Genomic DNA, 25,274 nt, shown 5'->3' with positions numbered 1-25,274 from the left:
TTTTTTACTTTTGAAGAAAATCCCAAGCCCAACCATAACCCTAGCCTAACCCCAACCTTAATCACAACCCTAACCCTAGAGTTTATTTTTTACACCGTTTCTCGTGCGGTATAGGTGATTAGACGACTTTATTCTTCGGGTCGGTGCGATTACAGCGATACCAGAATCATATCGGGTTTTTATTATTGACAGCTGTCACACACTAAAAGACGCATTTTTTTGTAAAATCTAGTTTTTGCATCACCATATTTTGAGAGCTATCATTTTTCCATATTTTGGCCCGACAGAGTCATGTGATGGCTTGTTTTTTGCGGCACAAGTTGACGTTTTTATTGGTGCCATTTTCAGGCACTTGACATTTTTTGATCGCTTTCTATTCCGATTCTTGGGAGGCAGAATAAACAAAAACCAGCAATTCCGGAATTATTTTTATGGGTTTTTTTTTATGCTGTTCCGCATGTGGTAAAATTGATAAGGTAGCTTTATTCTTCGGGTCAGTACGGTTACAGCGATATCACATTTATATAGTTTTTTAATGTTTTGGCGCTTTTGCACAATGAAAGCTATTTTAAAAGAAAAAAACTTTTTTGCATCGCTTTATTCTGAGAGCTAGAACTTTTTTATTTTTCAGGTGATGGAGCTGTATGGCGGCTTGTTTTTTGCGGGACAAGATGACCTTTTCAGCGGTACCATTTTTATTTATATTCGTCTTTTTGATCACGTGTTATTCCATTTTTTGTTTGGCGGTATGATGATAAAGCATTGTTTTTTGCTTTATTTTTTTTATTTTTATTTTTTACCGTGTTCACTAAAGGGGTTAACTAGTGGGACAGTTTTATAGGTCAGGTCGTTCCGGACGCGGCGATACCAAATATGTGTACTTTTATTGATTTTTTTTTTTTATTATCCATAATATTTATTGATGGGTACATTATATTTTTGCATTTTCTTATTGAGGGAGTTAATGTGCCGGGAGCGGTGTGGGACCTTTGGGGTGTGGTGCATGTGACGGGGTATGCGGCAGAGCAAGAAGAGACCACCGGACTAAGAGCGATCCAATGGGATTTATTAAGGCAGGCAGCATACCAAATCAAAAATCCATGTTATTCCTAAGGTTCATAATAAGTCCACAATCACCGACGGGCATGAGGTCTTGCCACAGCTAAGAGCCCCCACACTTCTTCCTCCAGAGATCTCCCAACACAACACTGGTCACGCATAAGTCCATTGTCTTGGGCTACCGGGAACAGCCCAAGGGTAGGGGAGCAGAGGTTTCCCCCCTCCTAGTCGATGGTTTAGTCCATGGCATGGCTCCGATGTGTCTATAAAGATGTGTACTGAGAGTTCTCCCCCTGCTTAAGAGACAATGGGGAGTCCTCTAGCGGTGTTGACACAAGCCCAAGTTAAATTATGGTTGAGGAACAAATATCTGGGAAAGAGCATGGGTATTTACATCACATCATGACATTTTATACAGAAATGCAGGACAGGGAAAACGATGTACCATGACAATTCCTTCCCCTGCAATTTTGTTTACGTACGAGGGACCTCTACAGGTCACTTGTTAAGTACACACAGGCAGGGCTGACCGGACTCAGGGCTCCTCCTGCCTGGACAGTCCATCTGCATTTTGGTGTTGGCTGCCTCTTCTATACTGTACTGTAAAGTTATAGGGTTGCAGAGCCAGGCTCCATCGTAGTAAGTGTCCATTGTCCCCAGAGGCTCTGTTCAGCCAAGTGAGGGGATTGTGATCAGTAACCACAGTGAATTCTCGTCCATACAGATACGGCTTTAGTTTCCGGAGGGCCCACACTATAGCCAGACATTCTTTTTCTACAGTTGCATAGGCCACTTCTCGGTCCAGCAGTTTCCTGCTGAGGTAGGCGACGGGGTGCTCGTCCCCTGCTGCATTCACCTGGCTGACTACAGCTCCCAATCCATAAGCAGAGGCGTCCGTCTGCACAATGAATCGGCTCTTGTAGTCCGGAGCAGCCAGAACAGGGTCACAGACCAGGGCGTCCTTCAGCCTGTTAAAAGCCTCCTCACAGGCTGGAGTCCAGATTACCAGCCTGGGCATCATTTTCTTGGTCAGGTCTGTAAGAGGCTTGGCCACAGTGCTAAAATGAGAAACAAATTTTCTGTGGTAGCTAGCAGTGCCCAAAAAAGCCAAAACTTGTTTCTTAGTTTGGGGTACAGGCCAGTCTCTAATAGCCTGGATTTTTGCAGGTTCTGGACGGAGCTTCCCTCCCCCTACTCTATGCCCTAGGTACTGGACTTCACCCATCCCCAATTGACATTTATCAGGTCGAATGGTTAGGCCAACTGCAAGAATCAGGTCAAGAATAACGGCTACTTGATTCAGATATTCCTCCCACGTCTGGCTGAAGACGGCGATATCATCTAAGTAGGCACAAGCAAAGTTCCCACATCCCCGGAGGATCTGATCTACCATTCTCTGGAAGGTTGCCAGGGTATTTTTCATTCCATAAGGCATGCTTAGAAATTCATACAAACCAAAGGGGGTTATAAAAGCGGACCGTCCTCTCCCTTCCTCCGTCAGAGGAATTTGCCAGTATCCCTTACTGAGATCTAAGGTAGTGACATATCGGGATCCAGCCATTCTGTCTAGAAGTTCGTCAATACGGGGCATTGGGTAAGGATCACTGACAGTATGGTCATTAAGTCGTCTGTAGTCCACACAAAATCGAGTACTCCCATCCTTCTTTGGTACTAACACCACAGGAGAGGCCCAAGGGCTATGAGAGGCCTGGATTACTCCCAGCTGTAACATCTCCTCTAGTTCGTGCTGCATGGTGTTTCGAACTGATTCAGGTACCCGGTAAGGAGCCTGTTGTATGGGACGGATACCCTGAGTGTCTACATGATGTTGGGTGATGGTGGTTCGACCTGGTTGAGATGAGAAAGCAGCCTGTCTCTGTTGAAGCACTCCCAGCATCTGGTCTTTCTGTAAGGGGTCCAGGTGATCTCCCAGAGGAACCTGTTCCACAATGGACGGGGCTCTCATGGCTTCCACGAGATCTGGTAGGGAGTCCTCTTCCTCGGGACCGTCTTCTGAAGCTAGCCGACAGCTTGTGATCATTGGAAGGTTCTGGTCGTGGTATTCCTTAATCATATTCACATGGACAGTCTTTTGTCTTAGTCCCTGATCATCTAGAGCAAGAAGGTAATTGGTGTCATTTAGTTTCTTGAGAACCCGGAAGGGACCCTCCCACATGGTCTGCAGTTTATTTTGTGGATGGGGAATAATCATTAAGACCGGTTGTCCTTCTACAAACTCCCAATAGCGTGCTTTACGGTCATACCAGGTCTTCTGTCGGGTTTGAGCCATATGCACATGACTCTGTGCGAAACTAGCAAGTTGAGCCAGGGTTTCTCGCAGCTTTAGGACATAAGGGACAACAGGGGCTCCTGTATCTTCAACTTGCCCCGCCCAGTATTCATTGAGCAGAGTTAAGGGTCCTCGGACCTTTCTTCCATAGAGGAGTTCAAAGGAGGAAAACCCGGTGGACTCCTGAGGAACTTCCCGATAGGCAAACAAGAGATGGGGTAGGTACTTCTCCCAGTCTGAATCTCTGTCCGTGAAGGCCCTCAGCATATTCTTCAGAGTGCCGTTAAATCGTTCGCAAAGTCCATTTGTTTGTGGATGATACGGTGTCGTTCGAATCGCTCGTACTCCACAGGTGCGCCACAGACACTGGACTAGTTCTGACATGAACTGGGAGCCTTGGTCCGACAAGATCTCACTGGGAAATCCTACTCTGGTGAAAATGGTAACCAGGGCCTCGGCCACCTTGGCTGCAGAAATACTGGACAAGGCCACAGCTTCCGGATATCGGGTGGCGTAGTCCACAACAGTGAGAATGTACTGCTTTCCTGATCTACTTGGCTTAGCTAGAGGCCCAATGATATCGACAGCTACTCTTTGAAATGGCTCTTCTATGATAGGGAGTGGTTGCAGAGGGGCCTTTGGGTGATCTCCGGGTCGCCCTCTACCCTGACAGATATCGCAAGTTCGGCAGAAATGCGCCACTGCCTGAGAAACCCTGGCCAATGGAAGGTTTGAGTCAATCGTCTCTCGGTGCGGGTTTTGCCTTGATGGCCAGCAGTAGGGATATCATGAGCAAGGTGTAGTAGGGGAATCCTGTATTTGTGAGGAACAATCATCTGTTTGTTACAAGTCCAGGGCTTATCTGGGGAGGCAGCATTGGTAACCTATACAAAAGTCCATTTTCTCGGATAATCCTTTCCCTGTTCTCCCCTAACTGCCCTGTCTCAGCTCGTGCTCTAAAATTAGCTAGGGTGGGGTCAGTATCGACCTCTTGTCGAAACTGAACTCTATCCCAGGTATCACTCACATTGTCCCCACAAGAAGAATCACTCACCGGCGGTTCTGGTGGCCTCTTTTCCATGGATGAGTTGTATGCGTCCCCATCTGCTGCTCTCTTGGCTTGACTTCTGGTTACCGCACCGACGAAGTGGCAATGCAGATGTCCCACATCATTTCCTAAAAGAACGTCTGCGGGGAGGCCGCTCATCACTCCGACCACGCATTGTTTGGCCCCAAAGCCATAATCCAGGGTCACCCTCGCTCTTGGAATCTATCTCTGGGTGCCTCCAGCCAATTCAATGGCAATTCTTGGTCCCTTTTGAATTGCTTCTGGCTGAAGTACGCTGGGATCGGCTATGGTGAGAAAAGCCCCAGTGTCACGGAAACCGACAACCTTTTGGCCATCCAGCACGACCTCCTGTAGATGTTTGTGCTGACGGTCAGAAGAACAGGTGGCTGGGGCTCGCACCCCATAGACTCCTGGTATGGGAGCCAGGGTATCGGAGTCACTTGGCAAGTCGTCAGGGACTGAATCCAGCTCTTCTCCTGGTGAGGGTGTCTGTAGATAATGAACCAGCAAAGGCGGTCTGTAGCTGTCCTGCCTCCGAACACCTGGACATTGGAATTGCAGATGCCCAGGCTGCCCACATCTATAACATCTGCGCTCTGGGACTCTTCCTCCACGTCGTAGTCCCGAAGGCGGAGCAGGAGTAATGCGAGGCACAGTCACACGAAGGTCACCATGAGTGGATGGTCTATTGGGATGGTGAGTATGGGAGGCCGAAGGACCAGGGGCCGTCATCGTCAGGGTGCTGGTAGTTCTTTTCTCACTGAGTAGTAATTTTTTCCATTGAGGCTTGATGGTGAGAGCCTCATCCGCTAGAGCTGCAGCTTCCTCCACCGTGGCTGGTCTCCTTTCACGCACCCATTCTCGGAACTCAGCGGGACACTTGAAGTAAAACTGCTCTTTCAAGATGACCTGGAGGAAGGCTCCCCAAGTTAAGGCCTCCTCTCCCTCCAGCCAGCGATGACATATTTGTTTGAGTCTGTGGGCATACATCTTGAAGGACACCTCCTCATCACAGGCCAAAGTATGAAACTGGGTCCTATAAGTGTCTGGGGTCACAGCGTAGTGTTCCAGAATAGTCCGTTTAATGTCTGCATACTCACAGTCCCCCTGAGGGTCCATAGCTCTATAGGCTGCGGCAGCTCCACCCTCTAAGAGCCCCACCAGATGTCAGATTCGCTCCCTTTCTGGGACTTCCATTAATCGACACTGAAGCTCAAAGTCCTGGAAGAAGCCCTCAATGTCACCTGCAGCCTCCTGGAACGGCTTAAAATCTTTGCGGGACACTCTGGGGAGTTCCCTCATGGTGGGTGCTGGGGTTACAGTCTGTCTGGCGCTTCTAGCTGCTTCCAAAGCTATCTGCCTCTCCAGCAATGCCATCTCCTTAGCTCCTCGCATGACCTCCATCTTATAGTCTATGGAGACCTCCTCTCCCATCATTGCCATCTCCTCCTCATACCACACAGCCCACTGACTTTTTTGGGTATTTACCTCTGCCTGTCGCCTTTCCTCCATTGGCCGTGGAGGTGCTTCCTCAGCGTCCTCTTGCAGGCGAACTCCTTCCAAAGCCTCAGTTAGCTGCTCCTTTGAGAGTCCCTTGTAGCTGACCCCCAGTTCACGGGCCTTTGTTTGTAAGCTCACCACAGTTCAGTTCTTGTACTCTGAGGCTCTGGTTCCAGCAGTTGATGGGCCGTTGTCCTCCATTCCTTCTGCTCTGATCCCACCGCTGCCAACCAGTTTGTGACGGGGTATGCGGCAGAGCAAGAAGAGACCACCGGACTAAGAACGATCCAACGGGATTTATTAAGGCAGGCAGCATACCAAATCAAAAATCCATGTTATTCCTAAGGTTCATAATAAGTCCACAATCACCGACGGGCGTGAGGTCTTGCCGCAGCTAAGAGCCCCCACACTTCTTCCTCCAGAGATCACCCAACACAACACTGGTCACGCATAAGTCCATTGTCTTGGGCTACCGGGAACAGCCCAAGGGTAGGGGAGGAGAGGTTTCCCCCCTCCTAGTCAATGGTTTAGTCCATGGCATGGCTCCGATGTGTCTATAAAGATGTGTACTGAGAGTTCTCCCCCTGCTTAAGAGACAATGGGGAGTCCTCTAGCGGTGTTGACACAAGCCCAAGTTAAATTATGGTTGAGGAACAAATATCTGGGAAAGAGCATGGGTATTTACATCACATCATGACATTTTATACAGAAATGCAGGACAGGGAAAACGATGTACCATGACAGTGCAGTCTCAGTCTCGCTCGTATCCAGCCAGGGCAGCCTGGTTCATGAATCGGAAAATAGGAGGAACGATCCATCGTATCAGGGTTTGAACTTGAATAAAACATAGCTTTTATTGAGCCATTAAAAAATGCTGCTACCACCATAATAAGTCTTAGTGCACGCAAGGATCACAGCTGTCTCAACCTGCGCTTTTCGACGTGCTGTCTTAATCATGGTCTGTCTGAACTGTGGACTAGTGAGCATATAAAGGTAGGTTGTAATTAAAGATAATAGTTATCATGTGCTCACTAGTCTCTTTGGTCAGTATAATTAGCATAGACAAAAGTAAAATAAAAACGTTAGTGACACATATTATTACCCTCTAAAATTAATATCATTGACATGTAGAAAAAATAAAAATATTTTGTGAAAACAAATATAGAATAAATATAAAAACTAGCGATATACCATGTCCAAGGTGTAAAGAAAACTGTCATTAATATTGTAGCATTAGATCCTGCCTGAGATTTAAAAATCTCAAGAATTAAAAATCTGCTGGGATTTTACAACTCTGGAAATGTATGTGAAAAAGGAGATGATACCAAGGGGATTAAGGCTAAAAAAAAGTGGCCCAGCCCTGTATGATGAGACATTTCAAACAGAGTGGAACTGCATCCTTAGCGATTGTTCATTGAAGTTGATGGGATTACCGCATTTTTCGGACCATAAGACGCACCGGACCATAAGACGCACCTAGGTTTTAGAGGAGGAAAATAATAATAAAAAAATTAAGCTAAAAATGTGTTCATGATGCACTTTTAAGGGGGAGGGGGTCTTCTGCTGACACTGGTATAGGGGTAATGTCCCCCAATTCTAACAATATCCCCCATCCTGGTATATATGCCCCCCCCCCTTCCTTTTATATGTGGTCCCCATACCCATCCTTGTATGCCTGGCGTCCCTCCATCCTGGTATCCTGGCGTCCCTCCATCCTGGTATGCCTGGCGTCCCTCCATCCTGGTATGCCTGGCGTCCCTCCATCCTGGTATGCCTGGCGTCCCTCCATCCTGGTATGCCTGGCGTCCCTCCATCCTGGTATGCCTGGCGTCCCTCCATCCTGGTATGCCTGGCGTCCCTCCATCCTGGTATGCCTGGCGTCCCTCCATCCTGGTATGCCTGGCGTCCCTCCATCCTGGTATGCCTGGCGTCCCTCCATCCTGGTATGCCTGGCGTCCCTCCATCCTGGTATGCCTGGCGTCCCTCCATCCTGGTATGCCTGGCGTCCTCATCCTTATCCTGGTATGCATGGCGTCCCTCATCCTTATCCTGGTATGCATGGCACCCCTCATCCCTGTCCTCGTATGCATGGCGGCACCCCTCATCCTTGTCCTGGTATGCATGGCACCCCTCATCCTTATCCTGGTATGCATGGCACCCCTCATCCTTATCCTGGTATGCATGGCACCCCTCATCCTTATCCTGGTATGCATGGCACCCCTAATCCCTATCCTGGTATGCATGGCACCCCTAATCCCTATCCTGGTATGCATGGCACCCGTAATCCCCGTCCTGGCATGCATGGCACCCCTAATCCCCATCCTGGTATGTATGGCACCCCTAATCCTTATCCTGGTATGTATGGCACCCCTAATCCTTATCCTGGATTGCTTGGCCCCCTCATCCTTATCCTAGTATGCATGTTCCCCCTAATCCGCATCATGCTGCACATAAAAAATAAATAACACTCCTACTCACCTCTCTTCTTACCTCCAGCGCTGCGTCCTGTCTGCCCGCACTGATCTCTCCATGTGATCCATGTGAGCCGTGCATGGCGTCAATACCATGCGCGGCTCACAAGGAGAGATCAGCTGACGGAAGTCACTGCTCCCCGTGCGGGGAGCAGTGACTTCACTCTCCTTCATAGCCGGCACACAGCATAGCAGCGCTGCGGCTCCTGCTGCTGCTGGGCTATCGCGTGTGCCCGCTTATTAAAGGGCATGAATATTCACCCACGCCCATGGGCGTGGAGAGAGGTTGAATATTCATGCCCTTTAACAGCGGGCACAGGCGATTCCGGCAGGAGCCGCAGTGCGGCTATGCTGTGTACCGCTATTAAGAAGCATGAACATTCAGTGCTCTCCACCGCTGCATATCAAGCGCAATATTCCATATGGGGAGTTAATTAGGACGAAACAAAATTGTATAGATAATACTGCGTTTGATATGGAAGCCAGTGAAGTTTGTGACAGATTGGCAAAAAGAGGTTATCCTGATTGGAATCTTATAAAATCATACAAAATGGTATCGAGCCTAGAACGTAAGGATCTTCTCAAAAATAAGGGGCGAAAAAAAGATTTGGGATGTGAAACTTCCAGTGTAACATTCTCTACAACTTATAGTCCGCAGTATAACAAAGTGGTGTCCATTATAAAGAAATACATACAATGTTACACCAGGATCCAGGACTTAATAATATTCTTACCAAGGATATTCGGTTTGTGGCTGTGGTACCACCCTGTCCCCCAGTCTTTTCCTGAGTGAAGAGCATAGGAATTCTGAATCTACTACCTGGTTGAACCTTAGTGTTTTTCTCAAATGCGGAGCGAGCCGCTGTAAAGCGTGTTCACACACAGTGAAAAAGGATACGTTTACTGCATAATAATCGTATACACAAAATACATGACTTTATTAATTGCAGCACACCCTGGCTTATATACCTTGTTGAATGCATTACATGTAAGATCCAATACATTGGTTGTACTACCGGCCCTTTAATACTACGGATTAGAGGACACATATCTGATGCGGTTAATCCTTTGGCCACAAATATTTCAGCAGCGTCAACACATTTCCGAACGTTCCATAAATAGGACGTTTCAGCACTGAAATTTCAAGGCATAGAAAGAGTGTATAGACCTATCCGGGGGGGGAGACCATGGACGCAAACTGCTAAATAGGGAACCATATTGGATTTTTATGTTAGAAAACCCGAGTACCCTTTGGATTGAATCTCAGGCAGGATCTAATGCTACAATATTAGTGACAGTTTTGTTTACACCTTGGACATGGTATAGCGCTAGTTTTTATATTTATTCTATATTTGAATCACAAATATTTTTATTTTTTCTACATGTCAATGATATTAATTTTAGAGGGTAATAATATGTGTCACTAACGTTTTTATTTCACTTTTGTCTATGCTAATCATACTGACCTCAGAGACTAGTGAGCACATAACTATTATCTTTAATTACAACCCACCTTTATATGCTCACTAGTCCACAGTTCAGACAGACCATGATTAAGACTGCAAGTCGAAACGCATAGGTCGAGACAGCTGTGATCCTTGTGTGCACTAAGACTTATTATGGTGGTAGCAGCATTTTTTAATGGCTCAATAAAAGATATGTTTTATTCAAGTTTATATCCTGATACGCTGGGTCATTCCTCCTATTTTCTGATTTTAATATCTGCTTTTTATGGAGTTTTTCTTGTATTATAGGAAAGCCTAAGGCCAGAAATAAACCCCATAAAACACTGTACCCCCATAAAACACTGTACATGGAAACTTTGCTATCAAATAACTCCTGTCTTTGTGTTCTTACAAACAAGCTTTTATTAATGCCTCAAACTTCTGGGTGTGAATCAGACCTGAGATCTAACATGATAGAAGAGGACAGTCCGGTGAAGACGGAAAACATATAGACGGCCGGTGGTGATGTAGTCAGTGACGGACTCTGGCCAAATACGTTTCTAGAGCCGTAGTAGAAGATGAAGATTTCGTCTTCATCATGAAGTAGTTATTTCTCATGTCACATGTAATCAATATCTCCTGCAGTATTGCTAATGCCGATTCCAGTGTTGGTAAATGAGATGAGAATTAGCAATAAGGAAGATGAGTCTATGAGAAAGGTATTCACTTGCAAATTCTGAGGAAGAAACTGCTTGTTGTGTGTGGCCTAAAATATCTAGGTTTTATTAGTAGATGTAAAGAAGAAAACTAGATACTGTAAAATAATAAATCTCTTCATATGTTTCCCTTATTATCTCCAGTAATTGTATTATTACACAGGGTTTTTATGATGTTACATCTGCTCATCATCTTCTCATTCAGATCTCTACAATATCGGATCCTCTCAGAGAATATCTTCTATATAAGAGAATTTTCCTGATTTACCCATGAAAGATGGATATGGACAGAGACAAGATGGCGGAGAGGATATTACACCTCACCCTAGAGATCCTCTTCCGGCTTACTGGAGAGGTGAGCGATTCTGATAACGTCACATTACATCATTCTTATCTGTGGGAATAACAGATGGACAGAACTGGAGAGCTGAGGACTCTGGAAATGTCTGTAGTGAGATTTATTAATGTGTCTCTCCATAACCAGGATTACACAGTAGTGAAGAAGACCTCTAGTGAGCGCTGTCAGGACCCTGTGTCTGAGGGATGGGGAAGACCCCTGAGTCCAATCACAGGACCTCCACCTCACCCCCTGATATATGAGGACATCAATGACCAGAAGATCCTAGATCTCACCTACAAGATGATTGAGCTGCTGACTGGAGAGGTGACACTGCTGGGAATGCTGGGACATTATACAGTAACGCTATGAAGGGATCAGGGGGATGACTGTATCATTGTATGTGTCAGGTTCCTATAAGGTGTCAGGATGTCGCTGTCTATTTCTCCATGGAGGAGTGGGAGTATTTAGAAGGACACAAAGATTTGTACAAGGACGTCATGATGGAGGTTCCCCAGCCCCTCACATCTCCAGGTAATAGACTGGACTAAATACACACCGCCTATAATTATCTATATGTAAAGAATAAATTCAGTCCCTGTATGCGTTTCCTCCAGATCTATCCAGTAAGAGGACAACACCAGAGAGATGTCCCCGTCCTCTTCTTCCACAGGACTGTAAACAAGAAGATCCCAATATTCCTCAGGATCATCAGGTAGATGGAGAGAAGGTGTCATGAGATCTCCCCTATGATGTGTAGACGGCTGTGAAGGTCTTGTGTACAGTCTTGTTTTATCAACCAGAATTATATGGTTTATACTTGTATAACGAGAATGGTGAAGATGGCTGGATTAGAGCTGATCGTTGGTGATGAGCGAGTGTATTCGTTACTATTCGCTATACGCATAGATAGTACGGTATTCGGGTTGCTAGTCATATTGCGAGTATTTGTGTACTCTCTTCTCTATATTCGGATGTCCCACCCTGCAGTTTTGGCGCCTCCTTTGCAGCCACTAAACATGCTGGGCTTCATAACTAATCGTAATGCCGCAGACATCTTGGTTGTGGCATTACTGTGATTGGCTGGGCGCCCAGAGTCATAGGATCTATTTAAGCCCTGCTGCTGCCATTTTGTGCACATTGCGTCTGGAGCCTGCATTCTATCAGCATAGGGAGAGATCGCTGAGCTGCTAGGGAGTGTCTAGGCCTCTTGACAAAACAAAAGCCCTTTTAAGGGCTACCTGCAATGTATACTAGTTCTGTGTTTAAAGGAGCCGCTCACTAGCTCCATAATACCATCAAAAAATAGCTCTTTTCAGACCTGAAGACACATAACAAAGTCAGAGTACAAGGAGGGAGAGATTGTGTATTAGGTAGGGAGTGTATTAGGTAGTGTTCTTCCAGTGTCCATATTAAAACAGCTCTTGTCAGAGGCACAGCAATATTTTGCCAGCACACACAGAAGTAGCATTTTGTGCTGCCTTTTTTTTTTTTAGCACCGGTCTATTTTCCCTGCTGTTTTAGGGGTCAGAGCCTACCTTCTGTCCATATTAGTCCACTTAAACTAGTGTTTTGTGCCCTAGACAAAGCAGTAGTCCAAACATTTCCTACTGCCTGCTACAAAGCACGCACCAGGCCATTTTAACCACTATTTTGGCTGTGGCAGCTAGCTTGGCTTGTGCCATCATCATCTGAAAATCTGTCAACTAAACCCAAAATGCCAAAAAAGCCTGTTATGGGACGTGGACGTGGTGTTTTCAGTTCTGCGCGAGAAGGCACTCTGTCTGTGTCAGGTTAGAAGAAGCTTGATGCATCCACTATGTTCCTGGAAAAATTTCCCAGTCTGGAACGTAAACGTGTGTGGAAGCCAGAAGAGCGAGAGCAGATTCTGTCGTGGATAGCAGACAAGGCCTCTACGCATTTGTCAAGCAGTAACAAATCTTCCACGACCACATAGTCTACTGTAGATACACAGAAGACTGGCCCAACCAATCCTGAAGCTGGTTCTCCTTCCTCCAGCCATTATCAGTCACAGGAGACATATGACCCCAAGCTTGGCCACTCCGAGGATCTATTTGGTATGTATCCTTTAGTTGGCTCTGGACTATCACCGTGCAGCATTGAAGAGGGACAAGAGAAGGTGGCGTGCGTTGATGCTCAATATTTGGGGACCTACGGCCAGAAGAAAGCCACATTTTTTGTCTCCAGAGGTGGAGGCTAATGATGAGACACAGTTGCTATCAAGTCAGCCTACAATGTCAACTGGGAAGGAGGATTAGATGGAAGACGAGGTAGTCAATGATGAGTCCACTGATCCGACCTGGACCGTTGGCATGCATAGCCGTGACAGCAACACAGAGGAAGATGCATATGTAGCACCAACACAGTCACCAAGGGGTCGTGATTTGCCCAGAGTGAGAACTGGGTCAACTGTTCCCAAGAGCACCCTCGCTGTGCGCCAAGTCATGGCAAGGGGGCATTCAGCTGCTGTGTGGAATTATTTTTTCTGAAAGTCCTTCAGAGAAAAACATTGCAGTCTGTAGCATCTGCCATACCAAGTTGAGCAGAGGCCAGGGCAAAGGCAACCTACATACTCACCATCCAAGGCTCAAGTTCGATGCTTGAAAACCACCTATTCAGGAGACATAAATACAAAACAAAAATCTAGGGTGAGAAGACATCAGCCCACCACCAGGATATAGCAGTACTACCGGACTAAGGCACCCTGAAGGAAAAGTTCCTCCAGGGATGGGCCGCCCTCCAGGCACCCAGTCTTTCATACTTCAGAAAACGTACCTTCACCAGGTCACCTAAGATGTTCTTCCAAACTTCATCTACACTGAGGATTTTACTCTGCATCAAAACTAAAACTTGTGCGATCCACGTGAAATACCTGACCACTACACTTACTATGAATGAAATGGTTCGGTCTCTTCTCCCAAGGTCTCCGAACGCTCCATAGGCCCTTGCGGCATAGGACAGAGTAGCCAGCCAACCAATGGAAACTCCCACCCTGTTGTGCACCTCTCTGTATTAAAGGGACAATGAAGTATGAAGTGCTTCATGCTTTCCAGCATGTTAGCACAAGCCTCACGGGGGCAGCGCCAAGTCAAGTCCCAGTACTTCTTGAGGATCCTGCTAGAATTTAACAAACTCACCCCAACCTCCAGATCCCGACTTGGGCAGTCCTTGAGGACCAATGGACTCTGAAAATGAGAAAGCAAGACCCTCCTATCGAGGAGTTTCCTTGGGAGGGACCTCACCTACATTCCCAGACTCCACTGGTGGATTATTTTCAGAACAATGGTAACCTAAGCAGGGAGATGCCCATGCGGTGTGCGAAGATCCATCAATCTTCCCCCTGTCTCCCATTCCTGGAAGAAAGACTGAAACCATCCCTTGCAGGATAATACCCGCGGAAGAGCCCTCTCCTTCCAGAGGTTTGCCACGTTAACTTTCAAGAAGGTGTTCACTAGGAACACCACAGAGCTCACCATATCCAACCACCTTAGTCTCCTTGTGCGGTAAGTGACCTCCCGCTTGACTAGGTTCAGTCTATTCCCCCATAACATCTGGAAGAACAGACTGTAGACCCGTGTCCAAAGAGGCTCTGGCAAGACACAGATGCTGCCCAGGTAGATTAGCAAGGGGAGCAGGAAAGCTTTGCACAGGCCAACCCTTTCCCTCAGGCTCAAAGACCAACCCTTCCATTGGTCCACTCTTTGGGCGACACCTTTTGATTCTGCCTTCCCAGTTTTTCATGGGGTAATCACCCTGACCGAATTCGGTGCCCAGAACTTTGGCGTGTCCTTGTTGTTCGGGGAGGGTGTCCGGAAGATCAAACTCCGGATCTTCGCCTCCCAGCCAGAGACTTTCACACTTATCCTGGTTGACCTTGGACCCGGATGCCTCCGAGTAGTGCTCCACTTCTGACTTCACCACTATTGCCTCCTCTTGTGAAGAAACAATGACGGTGACATCGTCCGCGTAGGCCACTGCCCTCAGCATAGCCTCCGGTGCCGCCCTGCCCATCCACACCCCTGCCAATGATCCACAATTGAACCTTCTGAGAAAGGGATCAACTGCGAAGGCGTAAAGCAAAGGGCTAAGAGGACAGCCCTGACGGACACCAGATCCTACCCTTTAAGGTTGTCCAGTCCACCCATTTACCAGAGGGAAAGTCTCAGCCCCTGCATACAAGATCTTAAGCCAGTCCACAAACCCTCCAGGCAGACCATACCTCAAGAGTGGACCAGAGGTACTCATGGTTAACCCTATCAAAGGCTTTTGCCTGATCCAGGGTCAGCAAAAACTCCTTCCAAAGGCCTGACCTGCTTTGCTCCATGGCCTCTTGGACAACAAGAACAGCAGTAAAAGTGCTACGGCCAGGAACGCAACAGTGCTGAGCCTTCGTAAGGAGCCGGGGTGCAAACTTCACCAGCCTGTTGAAAAGTATCTTAGCCAAAATCTTCCTGTTCACATTGAGAAGTGCTATGGGACGCCAATTATCAATGCATGACGGATCCTTAGCCTTCGACAAAATGATCAAAGCTGACCTCCTTAATGATCTCGGCAGAGTGCCCGAAGAGAGACACTCATTAAACACCGGAGTCAAGAGAGGGACTAATTAGTCCCTAAAGGTCCTAAAGAATTCGGGTGTTAAGCCATCCAGACCTGGTGACTTTTTGGGTCTAAGCCCATCGATCGCCAGTCTTGCTTCCTCTTCAACTTTGAGTACTGCACACACCTCGTGAGCAGTGAGCAGGCTATTATCAGCATAACCATCCCGCAGCTGTGTCTCTTGAAACAATCGCTGCTTAATCTCAAAGAGGAAGCTTTGAGTGCCCAGCATGTTGGTATGGAGCCAGATTTCCCATTGGGTGTTACTACCCAGCCAATTCAATATTCTGAGGCAACAATGGGTGATGAGGGGGAAGATGAGGAGGTAGAAGACTTGTTTTTCTGTGCTACCGAGGGGACTTGTAATGCTACAGAGGGGACACCCAACCCAAGCTTCGTATCTGTCCAGGCTGGATGGGCTGGAGAGAACGAGGAGGTGGAGGAGGAGACGAGTCAGCGTGAGGAGAGGATGGGTACTTTTGGGGACACAGAACATTTGCCTTTTTGCAGCTTGACCCACATGGCACAGTTCATGTGTAAGTGTCTGTGGCAAGATCCTCGCGTGATACACATTTTATCCAACAACCTATACTGCTTGGCCACCTTTCTCAATCCACGGTGCAAGGAGAAATTTCCTTCTCTCCTTTTGGAGTCACCAAAGAGTTTTACAATGGAATCGTTCAAGAGGGCCGTTGTAGATCAGTTGCTGAAAATGTCACCCTCACACAATGCTGGTGGCAGAGGTACCAGCTCTTTTCTACACCAAGGGATAATGGGGAGACACATGAACATCAGCTCCAATGGAGGTGGATCAAAATGTGCACAAATTGGGCTATTTTCAGTAAACCAGCACAATAGCAAGGTCTATCTGTGCCTGTAACAATGCCAAGGAGGGATAAGTTGCTGAAGATGGTCAAGGTTTACTTAAGTGACCATACGTGCGTCGTTTCTGACACTTCAGTTCCCTTTAATTATTGGGTGTCTAAACTGAACACTTGGCCCGACCTCTCCTTATATGCCTTGGAGCTGCTGGCCTGCCTGGCTCCTAGTGTGGTGTCTGAGCGTGTTTTCAGTTCCGCTGGGGCAATCATCACTGATAGGCGCATACTCCTCTCCATGGAAAATGCAGAGTGGATTTACTTTTGCCTAGGACGACCTCTCCGAGCGGTCCTAGACACTGAAGTTTCCCGGCTTCACCGGACAGGAACAGATCAGATCCTCCTTGCTACCACAGTAAAAGCAGCTCCCCTCGGCTCGGCGTGATTCTTGGCGAGACTTGACCATCTTGGTCTGATCGATCTGCATGGGTTCGGGCGAGCGTGCCCAGGGAGTTGGTGGTTGGGAGGCAGGTTTCTGGAAAACAGGAGTGAGACGAGGAAATCTTCTCTCCCGGGTAGTCTACTTAGCTCGTTCCAGGAAACTGATGTCAATCCGGGTAGCTTGTGACACCAGGTCATCCAGGGTGGTAGAAATGTCCCGGCCGGCTAGCTCGTCCTTGCTCCGTCCGGAAAGACCCTCCCAAAAGGTGGACACCAGGGCCTTGTTGTTCCAGGCAAGCTCAGATGCGAGAGTACGGAACTGTATGGCATACTGGCCCACGGTGAGACTCCCTTGGCGGAGACGGAGCAATGAGGAGGCAGTAGAAGTCCTTCGTCCAGGCTCATCGAAGACCTTCCGGAAGGCAGTGAGGAAAGCCGGAAGATCGGACACCAGGGGATCCCCTCTCTCCCATAAAGGGTTTAGCCATGCCAATGCTTCCCCGGTGAGGTGAGATATGATGAACGCCATCTTGGCCCGGTCGGAGGGAAACTGATGTGCCAGGAGTTCAAAGTGCAGCGTGCACTGGTTCAGAAAACCCCGACATAAGACGGGGTCACCCCCATAACGAGGAGGTGCAGAGAGCCGGGGTCCAGAGCTGGATGCCATGGCAACAGTAGGCTGAGGCGCCGCCAGAGCGGGTGCCGCTCGGCTTGAGGCGGATGCAGGTGGGACGGACAGCATCTCCAGGCGGGAGTTGACAGACCGCAGGTAGGTCAGGATGGTTTCCTGTTGGGATCTCTGACAAGAAACCTCCTGGTACAGGTCAGCAAGAGAAGGAGCCTGGGGGCCACCGGGTTCCATGGCCCGTGCAAACTGTTACAGATCCGGGTGGTGAAACATCTGTGCTGCTGTGCAAGGAGGGGCATGACTAAGTATCAACTCGGTCCGACCAAGGTCGCACGGCGGCTCAGTCGACTCCGTGAACCAGGAAGGAAGTGAGCAGAGGGACCAGGTGCCACTCTGGGACCGACCTTGTATGAGAGCAGGTGACTCCCACGGGTCAGAAGGCAGGAACTGACCAGTACAGCGGATGAGCTTCGGCTGGCATGCTGACAGGTGGTCCGGGTAGACAAGCAGGCTGATTAGGCAGATAGTCAGGAGAGTGTTCTGGGTAGGCAAGATGGCGGCACAACAGGTAGCTGGCTGGTGCTTCCAGGTAAGCGGGCAGGCAGGCACGGCAGGTAACATGCAGGTGCTTCCAGGTAAGCAGGCTGGCAGGCACGGCAGGTAACAGGCAGGTTCTTCCAGGTAAGCGGGCTGGCAGGCATGGCAGGTAACAGGCAGGTGCTTCCAGGTAAGCGATAAAAATCACTGCACACGTAGAGAGGTATGGTATGCTTTAGGTGAAACTTTATTTAAAGGGTGATGCTTGAGGCGACTAGTGGACGTTTCGGCCCACACTGTGGCCTTGATCACAATGTCGCTGTAAGAAAATATGTACAAAAATATACAATAAGTACAACAAATAGGAAACAACATATATACCTACATATGTACAAAACAATGAATGAAAACATGTCCGTGTTATAATGCTGTTCACAGGGTACAGACAAAGTTCAACCATAATAAATCGCTTGTGGTGGAAAAAGATGGTATATCAACATACATGCTGCATTTTGAGAGCAGGTCATAATAACCACATGACAATGATCAGGGTCAAGAGTAAGAATTTTTTTAGAAGAAAAAGTGCGACTTACCAAGTGGATAGATACATCCGGGTAAAAAAGGAGAAGAATTACCAGTCAAGAAGAAGTGAGGGGCAATTCTTAGATAAGGAAACCTATAAAATATGAATGGGTTATCATTGACATGTTGATGGTGGATGGCAAAACATGGGGGGGGGGGGCCTTACCAATCCGGTAGGAGGTGTCTGGGTATAGACAAGGATGAAGTATGCCCGTCAGTTAGAAAAGTGCTGGATTCATGGTGTCCTGGAGACAAGGGCCACATCTGCTGGGAAATTATAAGTGGCGGACAGAAAAATATGGTCTGGTGCCATGCTGCAGTTGGCTCGGTCCTGTGTGCCACGTGTTTGGGATATATTTTGTGAGATATATCGCAATACACGTGGCACACAGGACCTCCTTCCCTTCCGAACCCTGCCATGCGCCTAAACAGTGTTTTTCCCCCACATATGGGATATCGGCATGCTCAGCAGAAATTGCACAACACATTTTGTGGTCCATTTTCTATTATTACTTTTGTGAAAATAAATTTTACTTCAGACTCAATTTTTTTTTATGTGAAAAAAGTTAAATGTTTCTTTTTTCCTTCCACGTTGCTTCAGTTCCTGTGAAGCATGTGACATAACTCTGATTTAAGGGCATAAGAATTCAAAGTTTGAAAATAGCAAAATTTTCACCAAATTTCAATTTTTTTTACAAATAAATGTAAGTCATATCGAATAAATTTTGCCACTCTCGTGAAGTACAATATGTCACTAAAAACAATCTTTGAATTAGTAAGATCCGTTGAAGCGTTCCAAAGATATTGCCTCATAAAGTGACACTGGTCAGAATTGTAAAATTTGGCTTGGTTATTATTGTCAAAATTGGCTCTAAGGGGTTAAACAACTCTCTTTAGTGCGATCATACAACATACAAGCCTCTGCTTGCTCAGATGATGCACTGTACTACTGTAGTGCTGTGTACTATCACTGCTTGTCATGTAATACTAACGGCCCCATACACATGAGATAAGTGTTGGCTGAACCGTCATTTGGCAGACGGCTATCTCTCCAGACTCCCCCATACACACAAATATTCCAGCTTTCCTGTGGTCTGTATGAGAGTCGCCTCCAGACTCCTCTAGCGGAGGATTATCTACAGGAAGAACAAACGGATTAGCCTCTGAAATTTAAAATGCCAGATCCTACTCTGCCCTGACATTATCTCTCGGGAAGCCCCCAAATACATTATATAGTCAACCAAACCTCCGAAATCAGTGCTTTCATTCAACCTCAGTCTAATGTGCTTATATTTGACCACATACAGTCATGGCCAAAAGTATTGAGAATGACACCAAAATTATATTTTCACATGATCTGCTGGCCTCTGGTTTTTATTAGTGTTTGTCTGATGTTTATATCACATACAGAAATATAATTGCAATCATATTATGAGTACCAATAGGTTATATTGACAGTTAGAATGAGTTAATGCAGCAAGTCAATATTTGCAGTGTTGCCCCTTCTTCTTCAAGACCTCTGTAATTCTCCCTGGCATGCTCTCAATCGACTTTTGGACCAAATCCTGACTGACAGCAGTCCATTCTTGGATAATCAATGCTTGCATTTTGCCAGAATTTGTTGGTTTTTGTTTGTCCACCCGTCTCTTGATTGACCACAAGTTCTCAATGGGATTAAGATCTGGGGAGTTTCCAGGCCATGGACCCAAAATCTCTATGTTTTGTTCCATGAGCCATTTAGTTATCACCTTTGCTTTATGACAAGGTGCTCCATCATGCTGGAAAAGGCATTGTTGGGCGCCAAACTGCTCTTGGACGGTTGGGAGAAGTTGCTCTTGGAGGACATTCTGGTACCATTCTTTATTCATGGCTGTGTTTTTAGGCAAGACTGTGAGTGAGCCGATTCCCTTGGCTGAGAAGCAACCCCACACATGAATGGTTTCAGGATGCTTTACAGTTGGCATGAGACAAGACTGGTGGTAGCGCTCACCTCTTCTTCTCCGAATAAGCTGTTTTCCAGATGTCCCAAACAATCGAAAAGGGGATTCATCAGAGAAAATGACTTTGCCCCAGTCCTCAGCAGTCCACTCCCTGTACCTTTTGCAGAATATCCGTCGGTCCCTGATGTTTTTTCTGGAGAGAAGTGGCTTCTTTGCTGCCCTCCTTGAAACCAGCCCTTGCTCAAAGAGTCTCCGCCTCACAGTGAGTGCAGAAGCACTCACACCAGCCTGCTGCCATTCCTGAGCAAGCTTGACAATGCTGGTAGTCCGATCCCGCAGCTGAAACAGTATAAGATACGGTCCTGGCGCTTGCTGGTCTTTCTTGGGCACCCTGGAGCCTTTTTGACAACAATGGAAGCTCTCTCCTTGAAGTTCTTGATGATGCGATAGATTGTTGACTGAGGTGCAATCTTTGTAGCTGCGATACTCTTCTCTGTTAGGCCATTTTTGTGCAGTGCAATGATGGCTGCACGTGTTTCTTTAGAGATAACCATGGTTAACTGAAGAGAAACAATGATACCAAGAACCAGCCTCCTTTTAAAGTGTCCAGTGATGTCATTCTTACTTAATCATGACTGATTGATCGCCAGCCCTGTCCTCATCAACACCCACACCTGTGTTAATGGATCAAACACTAAAACGATGTTAGCTGCTCCTTTTAAGGCAGGACTGCAATGATGTTGAAATGTGTTTTGGGGGTTAAAGTTCATTTTCTGGGCAAATATTGACTTTGCAAGTACAGTAATTGCTGTTAAGCTGATCACTCTTTGACATTCAGGAGTATATGCAAATTGCCATTACAAAAAATGAAGCAGTAAACTTTGGAAAAATTACTATTTGTCTCATTCTCAATACTTTTGGCCATGACTGTAGTGCAAGAAATTCCCAGCTACATTAGGGACTCTAAATTTGTGGTTACTGTATTTGAAATTTTTTTTATAGCAAGAAAATTGGCTTTCATTCGATGTTGTTAAACACACGTGGTCAAAATTGTTGGTACCCCTCTTTTAATGAAAGAAAAACCCACAATGGCCACAGAAACAACTTGAATTTGACAAAAGTAATAATAAATTGAAAATCTATGAAAATGAAGCCTGGATGCCTGGACAGAAATGATGGTACCCCTGAAAATAATGTGACAAAAGAGACATGTTAAATTAAGTTGTGTCCACTAATTAGCATCACTGGTGTCTACAATCTTGTAATTAGTCAGTGTGCCTGTATATAGGGCTACAGATACTCACTGTGCTGTTTGGTGACATGGTGTGCACCACACTCAACATGGACTAGAGGAAGCAAAGGAAAGAGTTGACAAGCAAAGGAAAATTGATGACAAATCAAAGAGACGGATTATACAAATGGTAACAAAAGAGCCCAGGATAACTTTTAAAAAGAGATTAAAGGTGAACTTCAAGCTCAAAGAACATCAGTGTCAGATCGGACCATCCGTCGTTGTTTTATCCAAAGTGGACTTCATGGGAGACGACCAAGGAGAACACCATTGTTGAAAAAAAATCATAAAAAAGCCAGACTGGAATTTGCCAAACTACATGTTGACAAGTCACTAAGCTTCTGGGAGAATGTCCTATGGACAGATGAGACAAAAATGGAAGTTTTTGGCAAGGCACATCAGCTCTATGTTCACAGATGGAAAAATGAAGCATATCAAGAAAAGAACACTGTCTCTACTGTGAAACATGGAGGAGGCTCTGTTATGTTCTGGGGCTGCTTTGCTGCATCTGGCACAGGGTGCCTTGAATCTGTGCAGGGTACAATGAAATCTCAAGACTATGAAAATATTTAGATTTGAGAGTCCTCAGTGGTTGATACCATCTTTTCAGTTAGCCATTAAAAGGTAACAAATTGCAAGCTTTCGAGACTACTCAGGTCTCTTCATCAGGCATAGTATACCACAAAATCTGAAAAGTCACATATTTATGCACAATAAGACATACAAAAAATGCAATAGGTAAGACAGGTGATGAAAAGCAGAGTTATTATGGAAGAGATAAACAGTTCTGGCTATAAATATTTTAGCAGTTAATAGATAGAGTGTGAAGGTTTTATTGTCCTGTGACTAGGTCCAGTGTTGTGATGGCCTCACTTTCAGATCAGCAATGAATGTGTCGCATGGATTTATGTCATTCTACATCAACTAAGGAATTTGCTCCTCAGACTTGTGAGGTCATCACTACACTGGACCTAGTCACAGGACAATAAAACCTTCACACTCCTTATCTATTAACTGCTAAAATATTTATAGCCTGAACTGTTTATCTCTTCCATAATAACTCTGCTTTTCATCACCTGCCTTACCTATTGCATTTTTTGTATGTCTTATTGTGTATAAATATGTGACTTTTCAGATTTTGTGGTATACTGTGCCTGATGAAGAGACCGGAGTAGTCTCAAAAGCTTGCAATTTGTTACCATCTTTTCAGTTAGCCATTAAAAGGTATCAACCATTGAGGACTCTCAAATCTAAATATTTTGCTATCTACTGGCTAACATGGTACAAGAATATATATTTTCCCTATATCAAGACTATGAAGGGATTCTAGAGAGAAATGTGCTGCCCAGTGTCAGAAAGCTTGTTCTCAGTCGCAGGTCATGGATCTTGCAACAGGATAATGACCCAAAACACACAGCTAACAACACCCAAGAATGGCTAAGAAGAAAACATTGGACTATTCTGAAGTGGCCTTCTATGAGCCCTGACCTAAATCCTATTGAGCATCTTTGGAAAGAGCTGAAACATGCCGTCTGGAAAAGGCAACCTTCACACACGAGACAACTGGAGCAGTTTGCACATGAGGAGTGGCCAAAATACCTGTCGAGAGGTGCAGGAGTCTCAATGACAGGTACAGGAATCATTTGATTGCAGTGATTGCCTCAAAAGGTTGTTCAACAAAATATTAAGTTAAGAAGAACCATCATTTCTGTCAAGGCCTATTTCATGAGTTTAATTTTTTTTTTAATTCTGTGGAAGCAGGGTTGAAAAGAAAATCCTGACTTTAATTTGTTCATTTTCAGAGAGTTTTAATTTATTACTTTTGTCAGATTCAAGGTATTTCTGTGACCATTGTGGGTTTTTCTTTCATTAACCCCTTCATGACCAGTCAATATGGTCATGTGAGTGCTTATTTTTTGGGGGACGAGTTGTACTTTTAAACGTCATTACTAGTTTGACCCTATCGTGTACTGGAAAACGGGGAAAAAAATTCCAAGTGCGGTGAAATTGCAAAAAAATGCAATTCCACTGTTTTTTTTTTTTTTTTTTTCTTTCCACGTTCATTGAGTGCTAAAACTGACCTGCCATTATTATTCCCCAGGTCATTATGTGTTCTTAGACACCAAATATGTACAGGTTCTTTTTTATTTAAGTGGTGAAAAAAAATTCCAGAAAAAAATGGCACAATTTTCCTAGACCCTCAGCGTCTCCATTTTTTTGGGATCTGGGGCCGGGCGAGGGCTCATTTTTTGCCTGACGTTTTTATTGATACCATTTTGGGGTAGAACCGATGTTTTGATCACCCGTTATTGCATTTTATTGCAATGTTGCGGCGACCAAAACAACGTAATTCTGGCGTTTGGAATTTTTTTCTTGTTACGCCATTTACCGATCGGATTAATTATTTTTTCGGTAAATTCTGAATGGGCGATACCAAATATGTGTGTGGGGGGGTTTATTTTTTATTATTTTATTTTGAATGAGGTGAAAAGGGGGGTGATTTAAACTTTTATATTTTTAAAAAAATGTAATATTTTTAAAAACATTTTTTTACACTTTTTGCTTGCTTCTATAGTCTCCATAGGAGACTAGAAGCAGCAACTGTCTGATTGTCTCTGCTACATAGAGGCGATGAGCAGATCACCTCTGTGTAGCAGAAATGCTCCTGTGCTATTAGCGCCGACCACTAGGTGGCGCTCATAGCAATCTTTTCATGACAACCACTGGGGTCTGTTGCAGACCCCGGGTTGCCATGCCCACCCATCAGTGACCCGCGATCACATGACGGGGTCACTGATGGGCGGGGTAAGTGACACACTTCTGGTGCGGCCCTGTTAAATGCCGCTGTCAGAGATTGACAGAGGCATTTAACTGGTTAACAGCCGCGGGTGGATTGCGATTCCACCCGAGGCTGTTGCAGGCACATGTCAGCTGTAAGAATCAGCTGACATGTGCCCGGTTCAGTGCGAGCTCAGCGCCGAAGCCTGTGCTGAACCGGGGGTGATGGCCTGGGGCGTACTAATATGCCCCAGGCCAGTAAGGGGTTAAACAAGGGGTATTAACAATTTTGACCACGTGTAGCTCTATATTCATCCATACCACACAGTGTAGCATTAACTAGCCTGAGCTATCACTTGGATACCTATAGCACGTATACAGTAGAAATAAAAGATTTCATTATCATGTCAGATAAATTTCTTCTGGATCATAATTATTTCTGCTTTGACAATCAATTTTTTTTTTTTTTTTTACAAAGGAGGGAAGTAAGTATGGGCAGCAAATTTTCACGTCCAATGGGAGGAGCAACACATTTACCATGAGAGCAATATTTCTAGCCCAAAAAATCATCTGGTACGGTCGATTTATCGACGACCTCCTCCTGATGTGGGGAGGCACACAGGAGGAGGCATTGAAATTTGCACAAAATCTCAACAACAATGACTTCAATTTGAGATTCACACTTTGTTTTGAAACCCCATAAAACACTGTACATGGAAATTTTGGTATCAAATAACTCCTGTCTTTGTGGT

The 25,274-nt window shown here is 45.8% G+C and overlaps 1 protein-coding gene across 1 annotated transcript in view; it reads left to right on the top strand.

Annotated features, from left to right (window-relative positions):
* LOC141197674 (uncharacterized) overlaps positions 1-25,274 on the top strand; it is a 53,372-nt gene that overhangs the window by 16,907 nt on the left and 11,191 nt on the right. Inside the window, exons 2-5 of the mRNA XM_073662761.1 lie at positions 10,756-10,905; positions 11,035-11,214; positions 11,298-11,421; positions 11,505-11,602. Coding sequence (XP_073518862.1) covers positions 10,828-10,905; positions 11,035-11,214; positions 11,298-11,421; positions 11,505-11,602 — 480 coding nt within the window. The 5' untranslated portion in view covers positions 10,756-10,827. The remainder of the gene's footprint in view (positions 1-10,755; positions 10,906-11,034; positions 11,215-11,297; positions 11,422-11,504; positions 11,603-25,274) is intronic.

The sequence above is a fragment of the Phyllobates terribilis genome, unplaced genomic scaffold (assembly GCF_046119375.1).
Source record: "Phyllobates terribilis strain yellow unplaced genomic scaffold, ASM4611937v1 Scaffold_85__1_contigs__length_6476398, whole genome shotgun sequence".
Taxonomy (NCBI): domain Eukaryota; kingdom Metazoa; phylum Chordata; class Amphibia; order Anura; family Dendrobatidae; genus Phyllobates; species Phyllobates terribilis.
Note: the sequence above shows the minus strand (reverse complement) of the source record. Positions and strands in the feature narration are given on the sequence as shown.